This window comes from Lygodium microphyllum, chromosome 21 (genome assembly GCF_053477565.2).
Source record: "Lygodium microphyllum isolate KBCC chromosome 21, Lygodium_microphyllum_v1.1.10, whole genome shotgun sequence".
Lineage (NCBI taxonomy): Eukaryota > Viridiplantae > Streptophyta > Polypodiopsida > Schizaeales > Lygodiaceae > Lygodium > Lygodium microphyllum.
Window position 1 is genome coordinate 8,816,325 of NC_141155.1, and position 25,995 is coordinate 8,842,319.

The 25,995-nt window shown below is 47.8% G+C and overlaps 1 protein-coding gene across 2 annotated transcripts in view; it reads left to right on the forward strand.

Moving 5' to 3' along the window:
- LOC148017722 (RNI-like superfamily protein) overlaps positions 1 to 25,995 on the forward strand; it is a 195,190-nt gene that overhangs the window by 140,667 nt on the left and 28,528 nt on the right. For both annotated transcript variants that reach the window (XM_087662246.1, XM_087662247.1), the window contains exon 13: positions 68 to 214. In XM_087662246.1, the coding sequence (XP_087518372.1) occupies positions 68 to 214 (147 nt within the window). The remainder of the gene's footprint in view (positions 1 to 67; positions 215 to 25,995) is intronic.

Sequence of the window (25,995 nt, forward strand, 5' to 3'; positions counted from 1 at the left end):
CTTTATGCTGCCCAATCAGAAGGCCCTTTTTCGGAAAAATCTTCTGAGTTCAACAAGCTATGCACAGGTCTGTTGCTACTTCGTTGGCTGATTTTTTGAAACATGGCATCGTGGAGAGGCTTGACATACAAGATATAAGTCTTGGCATCACGGGTGGTTCAGATTTACAAGCAGCATTAACAGAACTGCCAGAGCTTGCACATCTTGTTATAAGGTACTTTCTGAACAATGCATTACATGTGTTTACAAGCAAACTTCTGGATTTCAGAAGCTTTCATAGAACAACGACTCTTTAAATACATCCAATTTGGAAACCATTCTAGCAGTATTTTCAATGTCTCTTTGTGTCATAGTTTTTCCTTTTAAGCATGCATTTAGGTTTCCTATGTAGCTGGGATGAATGATCCAACAAGTCATCCTATAGCTCAGATGATTGATCCACTAAGTTGATACCTTGACTATAAATAGATTGTTTAACAGTCAACAAGAAAGAGTTCTGTTGATACTCAATTTATCGGAGGGGTACTTGATACATTTCTTTGTTTGGGGATCATTTCTTTTAACATGTGTTTTGATATTCATTCTTTAGTAGGAAGCAACAACATATCCAATAAATTTTGAGAAAGAGATAAAAGCAAATGAAAGAACTGCTGAATACTGAAAGAGATAAACAAGAAAGCAAGAATACAAGAACTCAAGGAATGAAGAAATGGACCATGGAATTCATATACCAAAGCATGAGAAGATGCATACAAACCACATAGGCTATGGTGACCACTACAGTGCATCCAGTCCCCCTCTCTCCAACGGATGCAGAGTGCAATGAATAAGGGGGAGTGGAGAGGAGGCACCTATAAGCAGGCCAAGAGACAAGGCCTGAGGCAACGGAGCTGGATGTAAATGACCGCCCAATTGCTCATTTAGGTGCCCACCCAAATGCCCAAATACAACCAATAAAATCCATGAAATGGATGAATGTTAACAACCTCACTCACATCATGGGTGACAAGTACAATGATGTATACAATGATGGGAGAACAAGCAGCCCCTAGGAACCATAAACATGTCCCATACCACAATAATGATCTGATGGGAACCTATACCACCATAGTAGATACAATGATATTAAGTAGAGAGGACCATGGATACCCAGGCATGAGTGATCAAGCTACTACCACCAAGAGGCCTTGGAAAGACATTGATGTTGATGTGGATCCTAACAAACGCTAAAAGACAGAGAGTAGAAATAGGTGAATCTCAATACCGATCATGATGCAGTTCCATGAAAAGCACATGATGACCATGAATTCCCTACCTTCAACCAAACTCCAAAGGGGTCTCCTCATGTGGGAACAAACTAAGAGCAAGGACTTCTCTCTGTATAACCTCTTGTCATAAACTTTAAAGGTGGCCGGCCATTGCTGTCTCCAAGAAGCCACCGAGACTCCTGGAGTACATAGGTAGGATTGGCAGACACGTACTAATGCAGGAGGTTATGGATTGGGCGCTGTCACGTAGCAGGCACTGGGCGGAGCATGGCATCACGGAGCCTTTCCGACAGACCTTCTAGCGCCGCCTATGGAATAGTTGGAGAGCGAGGAGGGTATTATACTTCTTCTTATGGCTGGTGGCACACAGAGGCTTGGCAGTGGGAAGTTGGCTTGCCTAGATGTAGAAGGAGGGAGTTTGTATGCGCGGCACATAGCAGCCTTTGGAAACCCCAAAACACTCCCTTTGGTTATGCGAGGTGGCGCAACTAGTGTGGAGAGGAGCATGCCGCATCCTTCGCCGCATGGTTCCCAGCCTTGGATGCATCTCCCTTTGGTTATGCGAGGTGGCGCAACTAGTGTGGAGAGGAGCATGCCGCATCCTTCGCCGCATGGTTCCCAGCCTTGGATGCATCTCTTGGGGAGCTTTCTGTTGGCAGGCAGTCAGCGAGGGCCATCACCTTCTGTATGAGGCTAGGATGCAGGGCCGCCACCTTCTGTATGAGCAATTCTTTTATCCACCCTCCATGCAGTGGTACTTGTGTTGTCCTTGATGTTCATCATGGTATAAAGCCCCTTGGTGTCTTCCAGAGTTCAGCCTTGAAAGAGGAGAGAGAGAGAGAGGGAGAGAGAGAGAGATGCTTTTATAGCAATCTCTGTTGTTCCTTTGCCGTGACTTTGTATCTTATATGCACGATGGACCAAAACCATCCTACATCTTGTAATCTTGCAATCTTGTGCTTGTATTTTTTTGTAATTAATACAATCATGTATTACGAAAAAAACCAAAGAGGCTTCAATTACATAAATGATAGATATGAAAGGTTAAGCAAGTAGGAAATTTGAAAAGACAATGCAAACCTCAAAAATGGCTTTTCTAATGTGAAACTAGATAGAGGCACCCATCATTTTTTTCTCCCTCTTGCCAGTGTCTATGGTCTGCAAACAGTAGTACCAAGTGGATAAGACACGAGGATGTTAATAATGCCCTGTTTCTTTTAGTCACTCCATTTGTTGGTAAGGATGGAGCAACTATACTTCATGCATGTGCCTTGAGTAGGTTTGAGGGCTCTATTAATCCTCTTCTCTTCATCAATCCTCTTTATCTGCATGTCATTGTAGAAGACACTAGTCATCCTTCGCATGGACCCACATTGGCAATTGCTCTTACCATCTTTCATTGGTCTTACTTGAAGACATTGAATGCAAGATTGCACTCAATAATGGTGTGTGCAATGTCAATTTTCACAAGTCGCCACTCTCTTTTCAACTCTCACACAATATTGTGGGCCTGGGAGAGTGGATTGCCTCTCTAATTCCACATGACCTAGATTTATCTTATGGAGTATTGACCATGCGTATGTATGAAATCAACACTCAAAATTTTATGCTACCATTGAGAGTAGGTCTTTCATGATTACATGAGATCTTGCTCAATCTTGCTCATTTCCTTCTCAAGCATCAATTATGTTTCAAAATGCTCTACTCCAAGCTTTATTTCACATTCCTTTCACTTTCTTTAAGTCTTAACAATCATACCAAACTCCATTAAAGCTTGCATCAAGTTTGCATAATCTCTTCAATTTCTTGCATAAACCTTTTTGACATTCCCAGAGCTTCATCTTCAACCAAGACCCCTTCCATTTCATCATATTTTCATATGCAGTGGAGGCATGAATCAAACATGAGCCTATGTTGGAGACTTCATTATGAGTAGGCATGGGTGTCAATGTGCCACCTCCTCTATGAGAACCCCCATCTCATCTTAGTGAGAATCTTGTTTGTGATGTTTTGGGGGATCTCTTTGTGTGGAGCAACTTGCCTCCCTATCTTTCAAAGGTGTAGAGGAGGTCGAGTTGCCCCACTTGTATAGTGCTTTCCACAAACTTCTTTGCGTCCTTCTCCTTTGACTCTTTGGATCTCCATGGCCCACATATCTCTAATCTGGTATACTCATCATTGACTGTATAGTCTACTGCACTTGGAACAATGTGTGATATCAGTCTAGTGTTTATGATGTTTTGGGGGATCTCTTTGTGTGGAGCAACTTGCTCCTCTATCTTCAAAAGGTGTAGAAGAGGTCGAGTCGCCCCACTTGTATAGTGCTTTCCACAAACTTCTTTGCGTCCTTCTCCTTTGACTCTTTGGGTCTCCATGGCCCGCATATCTCTAATTTGGTATACTCGTCATTGACTGTATCATCTGTTGCACTTGGAACAATGTGTGATATCAGTCTAGTGTCTGGGCATATGCACTATATCCGCATAAGAAATGCTCCTATGTCTCTAGCTTCTCATGGCATAGCTTGCATATCCTCTCCTCCTTGCGGACTCTTGATAGGGGTCATACTAGAAAGATGTTGGGTATTTGACTCACGCCTCACTTACGCCTACGCTCATACGGGAGTATCAGTGATCAATAGGACACTGGGGCACTTTTTACTCTCGGTAGGAGAGGTTTTTTCCCCGAGACTTATAGTTTTATTGTCGTATGTACTTATGTGCTTATGTTACACACATTTGGGCACTTAGTGTGTGTCGGGTGTGAACACCCCCTACAACCCTAAGGTTTAAGGGTTGTACTTTGTACTTTCTGGTTACACTCATTCAGTCTATTCTCTTGGGTGTCGTGCTTCAACTCTCTCTCTCACTCTCACACTGTCTACTGAATCCCAGCTGCACCTCGATCCTTCCATCTCACATTTGGTATCAGAGCACAGCTCTGAGCTCAGCTCCTGCCTGCAGTGTGCAGTCCTGACCGCACCCGAGCCACCTCTGCTCTGCGTCTGCTCCAAGTCGTCAGTCTTCAGCACGCTAGTGCTGTTCGCCAACAGTCGCCAGCGTCAGAGAGCCGCTCGCCTGCTGAGCGTGTCCCTGCCCCCGTCAGTCTGCCAGCGTTACAGCGCGTAGCTCCAGATTACAGCGTGCAGCTCCACCCGCCAGGTCAGCGCCACCCGCCAGCCTCAGCTCCACCTGCCAGCGGAGTCTCCAGTCGTCAGCGCCGTCCGCCAGCGCGCAGCTTCCTGCGCCGCCTGTCGTCTTGTTCGCTAGCGCCATTACGTCTGCCCAAACGGCCGCCCACCTGCCCAGTCCACGTCAGCCGTAAACGTCTGCTCGACTTTTCAGCACGCCCGACGACCAGCCACCCGCCACTCTTCTCGACTGTCCAGCCCGCCCGCCCGTCTGACCAGCGACCTGCCACTCTGTTCGTCCGCCTGCAATCCTCGTCAGCAATCGTCGTTTGACCAGCGTCCGCCTTGACCACGTCAGGTGTGTTTTTCTTAAAAAACAAAAATTTTTAATTTTAGTCCAAAATCAATTTCTGGCAGAGGAGGTTCATACGCAGCAGGGACCGCAGACACAGCACAGGTGTGGGATAAATTTGATGCAAATTTCTGGACTGGATCATCAGAAATTTTGGGGCTTTTGTGTATTTTGAGAACAGTTGTATATGAATTGTTGGTACAGTCACAGAAAGACTGTTTTGATAGAAATTTTGGCAAAAATTTTGGGGATTTTGATATAACAGTGTTGGAGTGCACTGTATGCACCTTGGGAAGCGTGCATTAAAAGACAGTTTTTTGACAGAGTACGCCCTTGCACATTAATTGCAGAAGCGTGTTTGCTGCAATTTCTGGAAATTTGCAGATTTCCAGTCCATACTGCTTTGACATTGCTCATTTTGTCTTTGGAAATTTGTCATCATGGTAAATCAGGGAGGTGATGTCTTTACGTATGTATCCAAGGAAGAGAGATTGGACGGAAACAACTATTCGCTTTGGTCATTCATGATGAAGAATGTATTAGTGGCCAAGAATTTATGGACTTATGTCAGTGGAGAGGAAACTCGACCGGGAGTTGTAGCTCCCGTTACTCCTCCTCCCCATGGCGCACGTGGACAACGGGGACCTTAGCCCGCTCCACCTCAGCCACTTCCTCCAAGAACTGCAGCTCAAAAAGCTTGGGATACACGTGATGCATAGGCCTTGTCGTTGATTGCTCTGGCAGTTCAGCGGTCCATCATACCTCATATCCGTTCGGCATCTTCTTCACGAGATGCATGGTTGACTTTGGAGCATATGTTTGCAGGAAAGAATGACACTCGGATCTCTTTCTTGAAGAAAGAGTTGGAAACTCTGAAGATGCATGAGGGTGATTCTATGCAGGATCACTTAAATAAGATTCAGGACTTGAGGGAGCAGCTCATGAATGTAGATGAGTATTTTTCGGATGCACAGTTAATATCCACCACCTTGAATTCCTTACCTCCTTCGTACTTGTCTTTTCATACTGCATTGAACCTCACCATGAGGATTGCTGAGCACCCACTCACTTTTATTCAGCTGGTTAGTTTGCTTCTAGAGGAGGAGCAAACACGGAAAAATAGTGGTGTGGATGCTATAGTCTCTGAGCAAGATTTTGTGGCAAGACAGAAAGGCAAAAACAGCAAGGTGAAAAATGCTCCATAGAGTTCTGGCACTTCGGGCACATCGCAGAATCAGACACAAGGGGGGACGCAAGCTAAAAAAGGCAAATGTCACTATTGTAAGAAGCCCGACCACTATATTACTGAGTGCAGGAAGCGTATTGCCAAATAGAAGAAGAAGGAGTCAGGAATGTCTGTTTCTACTACTCCTTCCACTACTAGTGAGTTTGCGTCCTTTGTTGTGGACAGGGACTATTGTTTTTACACTTGCAGTTATGACATCTCTTGGGCCGATAGAGCACTTAGCTCTACAGAGGATACTGACACTTGGTTCTTTGACAGTGGTGCTTCTAAACATATTACATCTCGCAGAGATTTGTTTGCTTCAGTTAGTGCACCTCCCGTTTGTGAGAACAGAGGATCAAGGTACAGCTGGGATTCAGTAGACAGTGTGAGAGTGAGAGAGACAGAGTTGAAGCACGACACCCAAGAGAATAGACTGAATGAGTGTGTTCTGAAAGTACAAAGAACAACCCTTAAACCTTAGGGTTGTAGGGGGGTGTTCACACCCGACACACACTAAGTGCCTAAATGTGTGTAACATAAGCACATAAGTACATACGATAATAAGACCATAAGTCTGGAGGAAAAAACCTCTCCTACCGAGAGTAAAAAGTGCCCCAGTGTCCTACTGATCACCGACACTCCCATATGAGCGTAGGCGTAAGTAAGGCGTGAGTAAAATACCCAACAAACCCCCCTGGAGTGAAGAGTGATCAAGAGTACAAGGATCATCCGCCACCAAAGGATATCAAATTTAAAGCATCGCGAAATGCTTCAAATTTGTGACGAGGAAGAGCTTTGGTGAAGATGTCTGCCACATTACTGGTGGTAGGACAATAGACAAGGCTGATATCACCTGCATGTAGCCTCTCTCTGACAAAGTGATAGTGAATCTCAATGTGTTTCGTGCGAGCATGAAACACTGGGTTCCGTGCCACTGCAATGGCACTCTGACTGTCAGTGAACAAAGTAGTAGGCTCAGTAACAGATACATCCAAATCAGCTAGCAAGCGTCTAAGCCATACGCATTCAACTGTGGTGGTGAAAGCTGCCTTGTATTCAGCTTCACATGACAATGTGGCAACAGTGGATTGTTTCTTGCTAAGCCAAGAAATGCAAGAAGTGCCAAGAAAGAAACAATTGCCACTAGTAGAGTGACGTGTATCAAAATCACCAGCCCAATCAGAATCACTGTAAGCATGTAAATGCAGTGGTCCCCCCTTGGCATAAAGTAACCCAAGAGAACGAGTACCCTGCAAGTAGCGGAAAACACGCTTGACAGCTTGCCAATGTGACATACGTGGCTGATGCATATACCTGCTCAAGGCTGAAACTGCAAACTGTATGTCCGGCCTAGTATTGCATAAATAGATAAGGCATCCAACTGCAGGAGCATATGTATGTATATCAAACAAATCACTGTCATCATGTAATGACAGTTTCAGTCCAGGTTCCATGGGAGTACAAACTGGCTTGCAATCCTGTAAGCCAAATTTCTCAAGAAGCTGCCCAATATACCTTGACTGTGATAACCAAATACCTCGAGCAGTATGTATGAACTGGATGCCCAAGTAGTAATGCAAAACTCCCAAGTCAGACATGTCAAAAGTCTGCTGCAAATTTTGTTTGAATGCTGAAATCTGATCAGCATGTGTTCCAGTGAGCAAAAGGTCATCAACATAAAGACATAAAATCAGCATAGATCCCCCTTCTTTACATACGTAAAGGGTAGACTCAGATAAACTGTTTAGAAACCCCTGACCAAGCAAGAAAGCATCTATTTTTTCATACCAAGCTCTAGGAGCTTGTTTTAAACCATATAGTGCCTTTTTTAGCTTGCATACCAAATGTTCTGAGCCTTCAACTGCAAAACCAATGGGCTGCTGTACATAAACTTCCTCTTGAAGTTCCCCATGCAAAAATGCAGTCTTGATATCTAGCTGATGAACTGTCCAACCATAATGTGCAGCCAAAGCAATCATAGACCTGATGGTCGTCATACGGGAAGTAGGAGCAAATGTCTCCTCATAATCAATGCCCTTTTTCTGTGCGTAGCCTTTAGCTACCAGCCGTGCCTTGTATTTATCTATGGATCCATCTGCTTTTCTTTTCAATTTGTAGACCCATTTTGTTCCAATGGCTTTCTTCCCAAATGGCAAGGACACCAAATCCCAAGTGTGATTCTTAGTAATAGAATCTAATTCAGCTTGCATGGCTGCCTTCCAATGCACACTGTGTTGTGCATCCTCATAACATTCAGGCTCTTCATTATCAAAAGTACTTGCTGCCATAATAAACTCCATAGTATGTGCTGAATCATGCAAACGAGTTTGCCTTCTAGTACGACCAGCCATGGGTGCATCCAAAGGACTATCTTGCATAGTCTGCAAATACCATCTAGGTAGCTGTCTAGCATCCTGGCTGTGTGCAAGCTCTTGCTGAATTTCTGTTTCAGCATTATGCTGAGTATTCCGATCAGCCAATGGCTGAATTTCTGCACTTTCCATAGGAGCAGCTGGCTGAACATTAGGTTCATTTTGTGAACCTCCAGCTGAGTCACCAAAAGTAATGGGCAGCAGCCCTTCAAAAACATCACGGGCAGCCTGATATGTGTCCAAACCAGCCAAGGATAATTCTGATTTTTCATCAAAAACAACATCCCTGCTGACAAAAACCTTCTTAGTAACGGGATCATAGAGTCTGTAGCCTTTGCTCTCATTGCTATATCCCATAAAAATGCACTTAACAGCCTTGTTGTCCAATTTTCTTCTAAGTACCTGTGGAATATGGGCATAGGCAAGACACCCAAAGGTACGAAAGTGACCAACAGAAGGTTTACGGTTGTTCCAAGCCTCAAATGGTGTGATGGTCTTCAAGGCTTTGGTAGGGCATCTGTTCAAAATATGGCAAGCACACATGACTGCTTCCATCCAAAAACTATGAGGCAAGCTCTTTGCCTTCAGCATACATCTGGCCATCTCCATGAGTGACCGATTTTTCCTCTTTGCTACCCCATTCTGCTGTGGAGTATAAGCTGTAGTATACTGATGTACTATGCCCTTCTGCTGCAAAAAAGAATTGAGCATAGAGGACATGTATTCCCCCCCTCGGTCCGAACGGAGAGTCTTAATGTGGCATCCAGATTGGTTTTCAACAAGTGCACTGAAAGCCAAAAATGCATCATACACTTCTGACTTCTTTTTCAAACAATAGACCCAGCAAAAACGTGTGAAGTCATCAATGAATGTCACAAAATAATAACAACCACCCAATGACATGGTCTGCATAGGCCCACAAACATCTGAATGCACCAACTCCAATCTGGTTGTTGCCCTGAAAGCAACATCACGAGGAAATGAGAAACGATGCATTTTCCCCAAAATGCATCCCTCGCATAAGTGCTCAGGAGGTCTCTCCAAGAGAGGTAAGCCATCCAGCATCTGAGTACGCTGTAAAAGCATCAAGCTGCCAAAGTTTACATGCCCTAAACGAGCATGCCATAACTCCGCCTGTATCATAGCAGGAGTAAGAGTGGATGTCAAGTATGCTGACTGATCTACTGAAAGAGCATCCAACTCATATAAACCATGACACAAAGATCCTGTCAAGACCAATGTCATGCATTCTTTTTCTCGAACCATGCAACGGTCATCATCAAAAGTGACCTGCATACCACAACGTGCCAAAGAAGAAATAGAAAGCAAATTCTTCTTTATTCCAGGCACAAACAAAGCATCCTGCAGGCGGAGAATAGAGCCATCAATGGCTGTGAGCTGAATCTCCCCAATACCACGAACAGGGTATGATGCATTATTGGCACACTGTAGCGATTTCGCAACGGGAGGTGCACTAACTGAAGCAAACAAATCTCTGCGAGATGTGATATGTCTAGAAGCACCACTGTCAAAGAACCAAGTGTCAGCATCCTCTGTAGAGCTAAGTGCTCTATCGGCCCAAGAGATGTCATAACTGCAAGTGTAAAAACAATAGTCCCTGTCCACAACAAAGGACGCGGACTCACTAGTAGTGGAAGGAGTAGTAGAAACAGACATTCCTGACTCCTTCTTCTTCTCTTTGGCAATGCGCTTTCTGCACTCAGTGATATAGTGGCCGGGCTTCTTACAATAATGACATTTTCCTTTCTTTGCTTGCGTGCCCCCTTGTGACTGATTCTGCGATGTGCCCGAAGTGCCAGAACTCTGGGGAGCATTTTTCACCTTGTTGTTCTTGCCTTTCTGTCGTGCCACAAAAGCCTGCTCAGAGACTATAGCATCCACACCACTATTTTTCCGTGTTTGCTCCTCCTCAAGAAGCAAGCTAACCAGCTGAATAAAAGTGAGTGGGTGCTCAGCAATCCTCATTGTGAGGTTCAATGCAGTATGAAAAGACAAGTACGAAGGAGGTAGGGAATTCAAGGTGGTGGATATCAACTGTGCATCCGAAAAATACTCATCTACATTCATGAGCTGCTCCCTCAAGTCCTGAATCTTGTTTAAGTGATCCTGCATAGAATCACCTTCATGCATCTTCAAAGTTTCCAACTCTTTCTTCAAGAAAGAGATTCGTGTCTCATTTTTTCCTGCAAACATATGCTCCAAAGTCAACCATGCATCTCGTGAAGAAGATGCCGAACGGATATGAGGTATGATGGACCGCTGAACTGCCAAAGCAATCAGCGACAAGGCCTCTGCATCACGGGTATCCCAAGCTTTTTGAGCTGCAGTTCTTGGAGGAAGTGGCTGAGGTGGAGCAGGCTGAGGTCCCCGTTGTCCACGTGCGCCATGGGGAGGAGGAGCAGCGGGAGCTACAACTCCCGGCCGAGTTTCCTCTCCACTGACATAATCCCATAAATTCTTGGCCACTAATACATTTTTCATCATAAATGACCAAAGGGAATAGTTGTTTCCGTCCAGTCTGTCCTCTTTGGATACATACGTAAAAACATCACCTCCCTGATTTGCCATGATGACAAATTTCCAAAGACAATATGAGCAATGTCAAAGCAGTTTGAACTGGAAATCTGCAAATTTCCAGAAATTGCAGCAAATACTTTTCTGCAATTGATGTGCAAGGGCGTACTCTGTCAGAAAACTGTCCTTTAATGCACGCTTCCCAAGGTGCAAACAGTGCAGTGCAACACTGTTATGAATAAATCCCCAAAATTTTTGCCAAAATCTCTGTCAAAAACAGTCGTTCTGTGACTGTATCAGCAGTTTAAATGCATCTGTCCTCCAAATACACAAAAGCCCCAAAATTTCAGACCATTCAGTCCAGAAATTTGCATGAAATTTACTTTTCCAGTAGATCTGTGCCAACCGCGTGTGAACCGCCGCTTCCAGAATTTTATTCTGGGCTGGAATAATAATAATTTTAAAAATTTTACCTGGGCGTGAAGCACGTCGCAAGCTGCTGACGTGACGTAGACTGGCGGGCAGGCGGGAGCAGGTCGTCTGATTGGCTGACGAGTCGTGATGGGCAGGCGGGCTGCGCGTAGACAGGGCAGGCAGCGTGAAGCACGTCGCGAGCAGGCGTTGACTCCGCCTGCACGAAACTGGTCGCGAGACTCGCGAGCTGCTGACGGACTTTTGCAGGAAACGGGCCCTGGCGTATTGAGGCGGATTGCTGGTGCTGCTCGCGAGCTGCTGACGGACGACTACGACTGCTGACGGCAGGGTACTGGTGGAGGCTGGCGACGAGCTGTACTGTGCTGAGGCAGCTCTGTGGAACAGCGCCTGACTGCTGACAGAACTGACGACAGGTTGTACCTGTGCTGACGTGACGTCTGATGCTGGAGCAGGACTACTGGCGTGTGCTGCAGAAGCTGAGTTCAGAGCTGAGCTCTGATACCAAATGTGAGAACAGAGGATCAAGGTACAGCTGGGATTCAGTAGACAGTGTGAGAGTGAGAGAGACAGAGTTGAGAAGCACGACACCCAAGAGAATAGACTGAATGAGTGTGTTCTGAAAGTACAAAGTACAACCCTTAAACCTTAGGGTTGTAGGGGGGTGTTCACACCCGACACACACTAAGTGCCTAAATGTATGTAACATAAGCACATAAGTACATACGATAATAAGACCATAAGTCTGGGGGAAAAAACCTCTCCTACCGAGAGTAAAAAGTACCCCAGTGTCCTACTGATCACCGACACTCCCATATGAGCGTAGGCGTAAGTAAGGCGTGAGTAAAATACCCAACACCGTTGGGAAATCGGTACAGTGTGCCGATAATGCATCATACCCTGTTCGTGGTATTGGGGAGATTCAGCTCACAGCCATTGATGGCTCTATTCTCCGCCTGCAAGATGCTTTGTTTGTGCCTGGAATCAAGAAGAATTTGCTTTCTATTTCTTCTTTGGCACGTTGTGGTTTGCAGGTCACATTTGATGATGACCGTTGCATGGTTAGAGATAAAGAACGCATGACTTTGGTCTTGACAGGATCTTTGTGTCATGGTTTATATGAGTTGGATGCTCTTTCAGTAGATCAGTCGGCATACTTGACATCCAGTCTTACTCCTGCTATGATACAGGCGGAGTTATGGCATGCTCGTTTGGGGCATGTAAAATTTGGCAGCTTGATGCTTTTGCAGTGTACTCAGATGCTGGATGGCTTACCTCTCTTGGAGAGACCTCTTGAGCACTTATGCGAGGGATGCATTTTAGGGAAAATGCATCGTTTCTCCTTTCCTCGTGATGTTGCTTTCAGAGCAACAACCAGATTGCAGTTGGTGCATTCAGATGTTTGTGGGCCTATGCAAACCATGTCATTGGGCAGTTGTTATTATTTTGTGACATTCATTGATGACTTTACACGTTTTTGCTGGGTCTACTATTTGAAAAAGAAGTCAGAAGTGTATGATGCATTTTTGGCTTTTAGTGCACTTGTTGAAAATCAATCTGGATGCAAGATTAAGACTCTCCGTTCGGACCGAGGGGGGGAATACATGTCCTCTATGCTGAATTCCTTTTTGTAGCAGAAAGGCATAGTCCATCAGTATACTACTGCCTATACTCCACAGCAGAATGGGGTAGCAGAGAGGAAGAATCGGTCACTCATGGAGATGGCCAGATGTATGCTGAAGGCAAAAAGCTTGCCTCATAGTTTTTGGATGGAAGCAGTCATGTGTGCTTGCCATATTTTGAACAGATGCCCTACCAAAGCCTTGAAGACCATCACACCTTTTGAGGCTTGGAACAGCCGTAAACCTTCTGTTGGTCACTTTCGTACCTTTGGGTGTCTTGCCTATGCCCATATTCCACAGGTACTTAGAAAAAAGTTGGACAACAAGGCTGTTAAGTGCATTTTTATGGGATATAGCAATGAGAGCAAAGGCTACAGACTCTATGATCCCGTTACAAAGAAGGTTTTTGTCAGCAGGGATGTTGTTTTTGATGAAAAATCAGAATTATCCTTGGCTGGTTTGGACACATATCAGGCTGCCCGTGATGTTTTTGAAGGGCTGCTGCCCATTACTTTTGGTGATTCAGCTGGAGCTTCAGAAAATGAACCTAATGTTCAGCCAGCTGCTCCTATGGAAAGTGCAGAAATTCAGCCATTGGCTGATCGAAATATTCAGCATCATGCTGAAACTGAAATTCAGCAAGAGCTTGCACACAGTTAGGATGCTAGACAGTTACCTAGATGGTATTTGCAGACTATGCAAGATAGTCCTTTGGATGCACCCATGGCTGGTCGTACTAGAAGGCAAACTTGTTTGCATGATTCAGCATATACCATGGAGTTTATTATGGCAGCAAGAACTTTTGATAATGAAGAGCCTGAATGTTATGAAGATGCACAACACAGTGTGCATTGGATGGCAGCTATGCAAGTTGAATTAGATTCTATTACTAAGAATCAAACTTGGGATTTGGTGTCCTTGCCATTTGGGAAGAAAGCCATTGGAACGAAATGGGTCTACAAACTGAAAAGAAAAGCAGATGGATCCATTGATAAATACAAGGCACGGCTTGTAGCTAAAGGCTACGCACAGAAAAAGGGCATTTATTATGAGGAGACATTTTCTCCTACTTCCCGTATGACGACCATCAGGTCTATGATTGCTTTGGCTGCACATTATGGTTGGATAGTGCATCAGCGTGCATTTTTACATGGGGAACTTTAGGAGGAAGTTTATGTATAGCAGCCCATTGGTTTTGCAGTTGAAGGCTCAGAACATTTGGTATGCAAGCTGAAAAAGGCACTATATGGTTTGAAACAAGCTCCTAGAGCTTGGTATGCAAAAATAGATGCTTTCTTGCTTGGTCAGGGGTTTCTAAACAGCTCATCTGAGTCTACCCTTTACGTATGTAAAGAAGAAGAATCTATGCTGATTATATGTCTTTATGTTGATGACCTTTTGCTCACACTGGAACATGTGCTGATCAGATTTCAGCATTCAAACAAAATTTGCAGCAAACTTTTGACATGTCTGACTTGGGAGTTTTGCATTACTACTTGGGCATCCAGTTCATACATAATGCTTGAGGTATTGGGCTATCACAGTCAAGGTATATTGGGCAGCTTCTTGAGAAGTTTGGCTTACAGGATTGCAAGCCAGTTTATACTCCCATGGAACTTGGACTGAAACTGTCATTACATGATGACAGTGATTTGTTTGATATACATACATATGCTCCTGCAGTTGGATGTCTTATCTATCTATGCAACACTAGGCCGGACATACAGTTTGCAGTTTCAGCTTTGAGCAGGTATATGCATCAGCCACGTATGTCACATTGGCAAGCTGTCAAGCGTGTTTTTTGCTACTTGCAGGGTACTTGATCTCTTGGGTTGCTTTATGCCAAGGGGGGATCACTGCAGTTACATGCTTACAGTGATTCTGATTGGGCTGGTGATTATGATACACGTCACTCCACTAGTGGCAATTGTTTCTTTCTTGGCACTTCTTGCATTTCTTGGCTTAGCAAGAAACAATCCACTGTTGCCACATCGTCATGTGAAGCTGAATACAAGGCAGCTTTCACTACCACAGTTGAATGCGTATGGCTTAGACGCATGCTAGCTGATTTGGATGTATCTATTACGGAGCCTACTCCTTTGTTCACTGACAGTCAGAGTGCCATTGCAGTGGCACGGAACCCAGTGTTTCATGCTCGCACGAAACACATTGAGATCCATTATCACTTTGTCAGAGAGAGGCTACATGCAGGTGATATCAGCCTTGTCTATTGTCCTACCACCAGTAATGTGGCAGACATCTTCACCAAAGCTCTTCCTCGTGACAAATTTGAAGCATTTCGCGATGCTTTAAATTTGATATCCTTTGGTGGCAGATGATCCTTGTACTCTTGATCACTCTTCACTCTAGGGGGGTTTGTTGGGTATTTGACTCACGCCTCACTTACGCCTACGCTCATATGGGAGTGTCGGTGATCAGTAGGACACTGGTGTCAGAGTGCAGCGGTGCGGAAGCGTAGGACTGAGAGAGAGAGAACGCAGAGAGAGAAGGGAGAGAAAGAGACAGTGTACACTGAAGATCTGCTGTATAAAGAATGCTGAATACAAAGATATACACGGGCGCAGTGCGCTGGACTGCGTGTCTCCACCTCGACGATGCGACCTGCTGTCCACCTCGAAGTCTGCTGCAGTCTGCACTGTCTGCTGTCTGAAATCTGCGAACAGAGACAGAGATCTGCACGGCACCGGTCTGTAATCTGCAACAGAGAATGAATGCCAGACTGCTGAAAACGTCAGCAATAAATAGGCGAAAATCTGCCTGGAATGGGGCGCCAAAATATGGCGCAGCCTGATAAAAATCAGCTGCAGGCAGTCGGACTGCCACGTGGCAGTCCGACTGCACAGTCCGACTGTGCAGCTGGACTGTGCAGCTGCTGCCTGTAAACAGGCTATGATCTCTGACACCCCCTCTCAGAGCCTGGACAGGGCAGAAGCCTGAGGGATCTGGAATGTTGCCGAAGTAGAGCCTGAGGAAGCGCCTTCGTAAACAAATCCGCAAGATTATCCTCCGTCTTGCAATACTCCACAGTGATGGTCTCATCCAAAAGCTTTTCTCGGATGAAGTGGTACTGGATCTCAATGTGCTTCGTCCGGGCATGAAAAACAGGATTCCTCGCCAAGGCAATGCAACTCTCATTGTCACATCGCAGCAATGTAGGACGAGTCTGGGGGCACCCATGCTCCTCCAACAGTCTCCGAAGCCACACAACCTCGCATGTGGTGGAAGACGCGGCCCGATACTCCGCCTCAGTAGACGAAAGGGCTACCGTGGGCTGCTTCTTGCTACTCCAAGAAATAACACCTGCACCCAAAGTAAAACAGTAACCTGTTGTAGACCGCCTGTGGTCCACGTCACCGGCCCAATCCGAGTCGCTCCAACCTGCAAGTACAAGATCTGACCCATCTGTCCCTGCGGGGTAATGAATCCCCAAATCAGACGTCCCCCTCAGATACCGAAGTATCCTCTGAGCAGCCTGCCAATGCACCGTCTTAGGTTCACTCATGAACCCTGCCAAGAGCCCAACAGCAAAACATAGATCAACCCTCGTGTTGAGAAGCCAAATCAAAGACCCTATCAACTGTCGATAGCGGGAAGCATCCGCCAAAGGAGAAGCTGAGTGGGAAGTGGCCTTCCAGTTCGGATCCATAGGAGTAGAGAGGGCCCGACAATCTTCCATCTCAAAAGACACCAAGAGCTCCTGTACATATCTCTGTTGGGAGAGAAAGATCCCCCTTTGAGACTGATAAATCTCATGGCCTAAAAAGAAATGGAGTAGCCCCAAATCCGTCATCTCGAACGTCCGATGTAAAGCTGACTTTGTCTCCTGGACCTGCTGTGCATCATCACCTGTGACAATCAAATCATCAACATATAATACAAACAGCACACAACCATCCTCGGAAGTGTGAACATACAGCTGCGGATCGGCCTTGGACCGCCGATATCCCAACTGAGTCTGGAGAAACGAATCAATCTTCTCGTTCCAAGCTCGCGGGGCCTGCTTGAGACCATACAGGGCCTTCTTCAACCTGTAGACTTTCCCGTCCGAAGAACCAAAGCCAGGAGGCTGCTCAACGTAGATCTCCTCCTTCAAATCACCATTCAGGAAGGCCGACTTCACATCCAGCTGATAAACAAGCCATCTCCTATGGCCAGCCAAAGCAAGAACAGCTCTAATGGTTGCCATACGAGCTGTAGGGGCAAAGGTGTCATGACAGTCAATCCTTGGGCGCTGGGCAAAACCCTTAGCAACAAGGCGAGCCTTGTGCTTATCCAAAGTACCATCACTGAGATATTTGGTCTTGAAGACCCACTTGACTCCAATCACCTTCTTCTTCGGGGGGCGTGGCACAAGTGACCAAGTGCCATTCCTCTCAATAGCCTCCAACTCAGCTTCCATAGCTTTCTTCCAGGGGGCGGACTGTAAAGCCTCCTTCACGGAGGTGGGCTCTCGATCCTGCATAACTCGGGACATCAAACAATAATTGGAGCACACAAGCTCCGAAGAATGCGCCTGGTGCCTCCGTGACCGCCGCGGACCATCCTGCGGTCCCCACTCCTCAGGAACCCCCTCGATCCCTGAATCACGGAGTGTGTCACGGGCCCAGCGAGGAGGAGGCCGAACCTCCCCTCGCCGTTCTCCATCAGTAGAAGACTCTGGAATGTCCACCGGTGGTAACTCCTCAGAAGGATCCGGTGGAGCAGTAGACTCTGTGTCAGAAACAGAATCATAATCAAACGGCACAGGCTCCAGTGGAACTGTAGAAGGAGCCAAACTCTCCCCTGGATCTCCAAGAACGGGATGCTCCTCACCCGTTGAAGAAGCCGGAACCTCCACAAACCGCACATCACGGCTAGTATATACATCCCGCTTGACGGGATCATAGAGTCGGTAGCCTTGGGACTGGGAGCTGTAGCCAACAAATACCTGTTTGCGGGAAGCCGCTTCGAATTTGTCACGGTGAGCTTTGGGAATGTGAACATAGGCATCACACCCAAAGACCCGAAAGTAAGAAACATCTGGCTTCGACCCAAAATATGCCTCAAATGGAGTCATTCCTTCCACGGCCGAAGTAGGAGATCGATTAAGAATGTGGACTGCAGTAGCCACAGCCTCGGCCCACAGAACCTGGGGGGTCTGTCGGTGCTCCATCATGGTGCGCACCATCTCGATCACACTGCGGTTCTTCCGTTCGAGAATACCATTTTCTTGTGGAGTATTCGTATTGGCAAACTCCTGGTGAATTCCTCTATCGGCACAAAATCGAGCAAATTCATTAGACACAAATTCACCTCCCTTGTCGGATCGCAAGGTCTTCAACTTCCGGCCTGATCGGTTCTCTTCAAAGAGAAGCCAATCCTTGAAGTGCGAGAAAGCTTCTGATTTTAGTGCCAAAAAGTAGGCCCATGTCATCCTGCTATAGTCATCCACGATCAGCATGAAGTACGAGCTCCCACGCAGGGACTCATTCCTCATAGGGCCACATAGATCCGTAGATACTAACTCCATCGGTGAAGTAGACCGCCGCGAAGCGGTGTGGGGAATGGCATCCCTATGCTGCTTCCCCCTTATGCAGGAGACATATGGCTGCTGGCTCACCACTATATCCGGCAACCCTCGAACAAGCTGTCCCCGTGACGCCTTCCGAAGATAGTCATAGTTCAGGTGACCAAACCTAGCATGCCATAATTCAGACTGTGACTGTGAGGTAAGAAGAAGAGTAGAGAGGGCAGTGGAAGACTTCAGTTTGTAAATGCCGTTCTCCTCATATCCAGATGATAGAACCTTCCTCGATTCACGATCAAGGACTCGCACTGTAGAACTGTCAAACTCCACCAGAAGACCAAGAGAGCAAATCTTATGGACTGAAAGGAGATGGTACCCCAATCCTGGTACATGCAAAACCTCTGAAGTATGGGTGCCACCTCATCCATCCGGAATAAGCTGTATCTTACCCCGACCTGCAATAGACACTGAAGAGCTGTCTCCAATGAGAACCTGCCCACGCGAAGGTCGCAGCTGGGCAACACCATCTGATGAAGGAGTCATGTGCCGTGAGGCACCACTATCAATAATCCACTCTCGAGATTGGGAAGCCGCCATCGCAGCATCAGAAGCATTCGGTGAAGTGTCCTCAATGACAACTAGATGTAGAAATGCAGCTGATGAGGGTGCAGCCACCGCTCCAGAATCCTTGGTTTCCTTCTTCTTGGTGTCCTTCGAGTCTTTGTCAGGGCAATCCTTCTTCCAATGGCCAGTCTTTCCACAAATATGGCATGTGGAGTCTTTGTCCTTGTCCTTCTCCTTGTCCTTCTTGGACTTGTTATCCCCCTTCTTCTTCTTTTGGTCCTTCCCCTTCTTCTGAGAGGCTTGACCTGTCAACGCCTCCGTCTTGGAAGCATTCTGTCCCTTTAACTGTTCCTCTTGGTCCAAGACCATAGGAACCAACTCCTCCCACCGAAGAGTAGACTCTCGCCCTGAAGCAATAAGGGCAGAGTAAAATGTACCGAATCGTGGCGGCAACTGGGACAAGAGTGTAATCGCCATGTCTTTGGAGGAGATCGGCTTCCCCGCATTCTGAACCTGCATCTGTAGCTGCCTTAGCTTGTTAATGTGTTCCCTTAGCGAAGAAGACTTATTGACGGACAAGGTCCGCATCTGAACCTCCAAAGAAACCCTCTTCATCAGGGTCATCCGATTGTACATTTGATCAAGCTCCAGCCATATCTCACGAGCCACCGTCAAGTGCTCGATGTGAGCGATCACGGCTGTAGTGCATGATAGAAAGAGAAAGGATCGAATCCTGGCATTCAGTTTGTCCCAATGAGACTGGGCCCTGGCCAACTCCGCACGAGCATCGGAAGAGAGTTTGGACTCATCTCTTACCGAAGGCCGGTCAATATCTTCCTGTACCAACTCCGCCAAATCATAGGACTCCAGAATGGCCAACATCATAACGCGCCATATGCGGTAGTTGTCGCCGTCGAGCTTCTGATCTGTAGGAAGAGCCGGTAGGACAGGCACCTTCCGGTCCATAATCGCCTGGAACTCCAAGTCCATCTCTGTAGACATCTTCACCTACAATGCCTTCGCAAAAGCAGCCCCCTCTGACTGGGTAAACTCGGCCTGCTAAGGCTCTTCTGCGTCCCGAAGCTTCTTCACCCGCCAGAGGCGATGAAAAAGCAAAACCTGCACTTTTAGGTTGAAAACTCAAACTTTCTCCGCGTCAAACAGCAGTAAACAGCAGCAAATCCACCACCTGTACTCCTTTCCTGTGCGCCCACACTCGTTTCAGCCTTGTTCCAAGGCGCAGCCCTCCTGTCTGCCCTTAAACGCAAAAAACGCAAATTTGTGTCGCGATGGAAACTCCTCTTCAGGTTGATTCTGCGCTCAGTCAGCCCTCAAACACTGCTCTGATACCATGTCAGAGTGCAGCGGTGCGGAAGCGTAGGACAGAGAGAGAGAGAACGCAGAGAGAGAAGGGAGAGAAAGAGACAGTGTACACTGAAGATCTGCTGTATAAAGAATGCTGAATACAAAGATATACACGGGCGCAGTGCGCTGGACTGCGTGTCTCCACCTCGACGATGCGACCTGCTGTCCACCTCGAAGTCTGCTGCAGTCTGCACTATCTGCTGTCTGAAATCTGCGAACAGAGACAGAGATCTGCACGGCACCGGTCTGTAATCTGCAACAGAGAATGAATGCCAGACTGCTGAAAACGTCAGCAATAAATAGGCGAAAATCTGCCTGGAATGGGGCGCCAAAATATGGCGCAGCCTGATAAAAATCAGCTGCAGGCAGTCGGACTGCCACGTGGCAGTCCGACTGCACAGTCCGACTGTGCAGCTGGACTGTGCAGCTGCTGCCTGTAAACAGGCTATGATCTCTGACAACTGGGGCACTTTTTACTCTCGGTAGGAGAGGTTTTTTTCCCCAGACTTATGGTCTTATTGTCGTATGTACTTATGTGCTTATGTTACACACATTTGGGCACTTAGTGTGTGTCGGGTGTGAACACCCCCTACAACCCTAAGGTTTAAGGGTTGTACTTTGTACTTTCTGGTTACACTCATTCAGTCTATTCTCTTGGGTGTCGTGCTTCAACTATGTCTCTTACTCTCACACTGTCTACTGAATCCCAGCTGCACCTCGATCCTTCCATCTCACAAAAGAAGGGGGGGGGGGGGGGGGGCACTTTTTTTTTTGCAGGTAAAATGTGGATATTACTAAAAAGAACTGATTACAATGGAGTGCTCATGCTCAACAAACTAGCTGGAGCTGATACAAAGTCACAAATACATCATGTATACAAGCCTCTCAAGGCGGTTGGGGGGGGATAGGGGCAAAAAGCCATGGAGAGGAGGGGGTGTATCACCATCTAGGGCTGCCTACCTGCATCACAAAGAATAGGTCTTGGCTGCCCCAAGTGCGTAAGAAATGACAACGGAGCTCTTGACGAGTCTTGGACTCGCCCTGCACCTGATCCCATCGGCCGCGGAGGGACTGGATGATGGAGGTCCAGAGCTCTGCTAAGGTCGCTTGTACTAAAATTCTCTCTTCGCCAAAAGCCTCCTAACACCGCACCTTCCAAATATGCCATCCAATAAGACTCCCTATGATCTCCCATATCTCAAAGCTCTGCTAAGGTCGCCTGTACTTAAAGTCTCTCTTCGCCAAAAGCCTCCTGACATTGCGCCTTCCAGATATACCATCCAATAAGACTCCCTTTGATCTCCCATATCTCAGAGCGGTCTGATTTGGGCTCTAGTACCTAGCGGATGGGTAGAGCCTCCAAACCGACCACTGCGCACAACCTTGCCTCAATAATGAATATCGCGCCCTGCATCCCGACCTCATACAGAAGGTGACGGCCCTGGTTGATTACCTACCAACAGAAAGCTCCCCATGACATACATCCAAGGTTGGGTGCTATACGGCGAAGGATGCGGCATGCTCCTCTCCACACGATCTGCGTCTCCTCACATGACCAAAGGCAGTGCTTTTGGGTTTTCAGAAACACCTGTGTGCAGCGCTTGCAACCTTCCTCCTTGTGCATTCGGGAAAGCCAACTTCCCACCGCCAAGCCTCCATGTGCCACCAACCAATAAAAATATGATACCCTTCTCGGCCTCCAGCTATCCCATAGGCAGCGCCAGAAAGTGCGTCGGAAAGGCTCTGTGATACTCTGCTCCGCCGCCTAGTGCCTACTACGTGATGGCGCCCAATCCATATCCTCCTGCGTTAGTACATGTCTACCAATCCTGGTAGTGTACTCCAGGAACCTCAATGGCTTGTTGGCGACTGCAGTGGCCGGCCATAGCCACTCACTTAAATCCCAGTCCAGCTCATTAAGTGGTCTGCTCTCCCAGATCCAAAGGCGCCACTTCCTGAGCTCCCTCCAGAAAACATAGGGGTCCAGTAGCCATGTCTTCCCCTGAAGGACCACCAGCCGAATCCTTCTCCACAGAAGGGTAGCTTTCCCCTCATCCTGTTGTCCTTTGTCAAGGGCTAGACGTCCCCCCTCCTAAACGGTGAAGAAAATTTCCTGCGGGGTGCCGCCTACTCTATGTGCCACCTGTAGGGGGATGCTTGCTGGTGAAAACCTAGCAGCCCATACCTCCCCGGGCTCTATCCGCTCTCGTATCTGGGGAGCAAGCCACTATAGAGGTATCCCTATGTCTATCTGCCTTCTCCTCAACTCCACTCTTCTCTGGCATCTTGATACACGTTGCAGCACCTCCTCGTCCGCCATTCTGTACACCTCCCGCCAAGTCCTGATGATACGAGCCGGGACGAACTCCCAACCAGCCCACTGGATGTGGGGGTGCTCACCAATCTGTGCCCCTTCTCGATCTTTGACCTGCGGGTTCCCAAATCACCGGCTGACGGTTTGTCTCCACCAGGCAGCTTGGGGGGCTTTGGATTAGGGCCTTACAAAGGCCTTGCCACACGCGGAGTAAGCTGTGTAGGGAAGGTAATCTGGGGGGGGTGATTTGGGTTCCTATGAAGAGCCATCTCAAGGACGGCCTCCAGTCCCCGCCAACTCTCGGTCTACAATCCTGAAGACCCTCCTGCAATAAGACTTTCCAGGTTTGCCCGCCTGGTGTGAGGCTGCGGACAACTAGCTTGCTTAAGAGGGCCATACTCTGATACTCTAGGTCTATGATCCCAAGCCCTCCCTCTAACGGATGTCGTATGATGGTCACCCGCGCCACCTTGGCCTTGGAATCCCTGGAGCCATCTGACCTTGATCAAAGGAAATTCCGCACTAGGCGGAGAAGCTACACTACACAGGATGAGGAGAAGCACCAACACGAGGCGACGTACCAAGCCGTCCCTAGGAGGACCTGGTTGACCATCAGGGCTCGGTATGCTAGTGAGAGGTGAGCTGTACTCCAGTAGGTCAGCTTTCTCTGAATAGATTCAAGGACAGGAAGAAACTGTTGGGCAGGAGTGATGTTGAGTCCCACCTAGAACCCTAGGTACCGGACGGTCTGCCCTCTGCTCACCCATCTAAATCCTAGGTGGAAGCCCCACTCCGTGCTAGAGTCCGGGTCTGTGAGGAAACCAACTGGCTTTCACTAGTTGATTTTTGCTCCCACTGCAGAATAGAATACCTCAAGAGCCAGCCTCACTCTCTCCAGCATCAACTCATCGTCTTCTTTGTAGAGTGTTGTGTCATTTGCATACTTTGAGTCTAACAACTCAGTCTCCTCTCTCACTGGAAATCGCAGGCCACGTAATCTTCTCACACGTGACCTGAGGAAGTGAGACATCGCCTCTGCAAAGAGTAGGAACAGGTAGGGGGCCAGGGAGCAGCCTTGACGGTCCGATCTCTCCAGCCGAAACTCCTCCCCTCGCCTTCCTCCTATGAGGACCATACTGGTGGCCGATCTGTAAAGTGTGGAGACCCTGCAGGTCCAAACCTGGGGGAAACCCAACCTCACCATGGTGCCCTCTAGGAAATCCCAGTCCACCCTATCATATGCTTTCTCGAAATCCAAGAGTAGTACGGCCAGTCTCTGCCCATTGTGCTGAGTCCACTCTGTTGCCTCAAAGAAGGTAAATACATTGTCTAGGATGCTCCTATCCTGGACAAAGCTTGTCTGTGTGTCATGGATTATGTCTGGAAGCACCGGGCATAGTTGTCTACCAATCATCTTTGCCAATGCCTTATAGGCCACTGAGAATAAGGTGATTGGTCTCCATTGGGAAAGCTCCAATCGGTCTCCCCCTTTGGGGAGAAGGCTGATAAGGCCTACCCAAAGACTCCTTGGGATGTGTCTTGAAGTGAAAATCTCCTGGAAAGGCCATCAATAGGGGGTCCTTCGCCACTTTCCAGTAGGTAGTGAAGAAGGCCTCAAAGAGGCCGTCCTCTCCCGGGCATTTCTACCCATCGTGTGTATGCAAAGTCTCCTCTAGTTCCTTCTCTGTGAAGGGGGCTAGGAGGGAGCCTCCCATCTCCTCTGTGACGAGGTACGGGATTTGATTCCACACCTACTGTCTACGTTGTTGTCCTCTAGCGGAGGTTGTCTCGTCTTGGAAAAGGCGCGTGTAATAGTCAATGGCAATCTCATCACCTCGTCTGGCTAGAACGAGTCCTCCCGTACTAATCCCCAAGGTTGCATATCTGCTCTCCTGCGGTGCAAGGTTGGTGCACCTGGAAGAACTCCTTGCACATCGTATCCCCCTTCCGTGCCCAGAAGGCTTCTGAGGTGTGGAAGGAGAACTCTGAACGCCTATCCTCTGGGCCAGCAATGGCTGCTCGCGCGTGCACCTCCTGTGCATGGAGGGTGAGATCCCCTGGTGCGCGTTGAAATAATCTCTATGTGGCTGCAAGGTTCCGCCGAAGTGCTCTCTCTTCCTCCCAGCTTTGTTGCCTAGCCTGTAAGGCTCCCGCTTGGCAAATTGTGCTCGACTCAGCTAGGACCTCTGCAACCTCCTCTGTGATTTGGTCCCTCTTGCCCCACTCCCTGGTCCAAATCTGCTCTATCTGTCTCGTCACCCCCTCCCTCCTATAGATCGAGTTAGGGATACGACAGGATCGTGTGTCTAGGGTAGATGCTAGGGGATCAAGTGTGTGAGGAGAACTGGGCAATGATCTACGGGCAATGATCGAACTGCGTGGTGCTAGCTAGCTGGTCAATCTGGCCTCCACGAGAGCCTCCCCACTCTCCCACATAAAACTTGTCCAACCGTTCCAGCGGGACTCACCTAGCCGCTTGTATCCTATGGAAGGCAAGGTCTCTCCAGGCATCGCGCGCTCGGACTGCCAGGAGAAAGACCTCCCATGCCTCGTGCTCCTCCCCCGCCATGGCGTGGTAGTTTTTGCCTCTGCCCTGCTGGTCCTCCAAAGCCTCTAGGTTGTTGAAGTCTCCTCCAACAATCTAGGAGTCTTACCTCTTGGAGTCCATCCGCGATCTCCATCCAGAACCTGCTACATGCCCTAACCTCCGTAGGGGCATAGACATTGAGGACTCCAAGGCATAAGTCCCTAATATCCAATCTGGTCCATAGAACCCTCCCTGCCACTATCGTTACGTGGTCTCATATACAAGCGGTGAGACTCGAGCCAATCGAGGTGCATACGCCTCCACTCCTGCCGTGGGCACCTATGGCGTGCTCCCAATAAGTGTGCGAGCTGCCCGGGAGTACCTTCCCAATCCGCTGGGCTTGGATGGGAGTGAGCTTGTGCTCTTGTAAAAGTAAGATGTTGATCCGTCCGGCAAGGGCAAGCTGCAGCTCGTGCGGAACAATCAACTTCCTGGAACCACGTGCAAGGTGTAAGCTCATGGGGAAACCTGTGACTGACGGAACAGGCATCTATTCGGTGTGGAGGCTGCTGATGAGGAGAAAAAACTATGGGGCATGCAAGTACGCTTTGCTGCCGGTCTGGACGACAAACTCCAGTCGTCCATGGTGGCCCTCGTTCAGACCATAGGGGTGATAGATGCTCTAGGTGGTACTATCAATGCATCTATCAACCATGTTGAGAGTCATGATTCTGTACATTGATAGAAACGGGCCGCGTG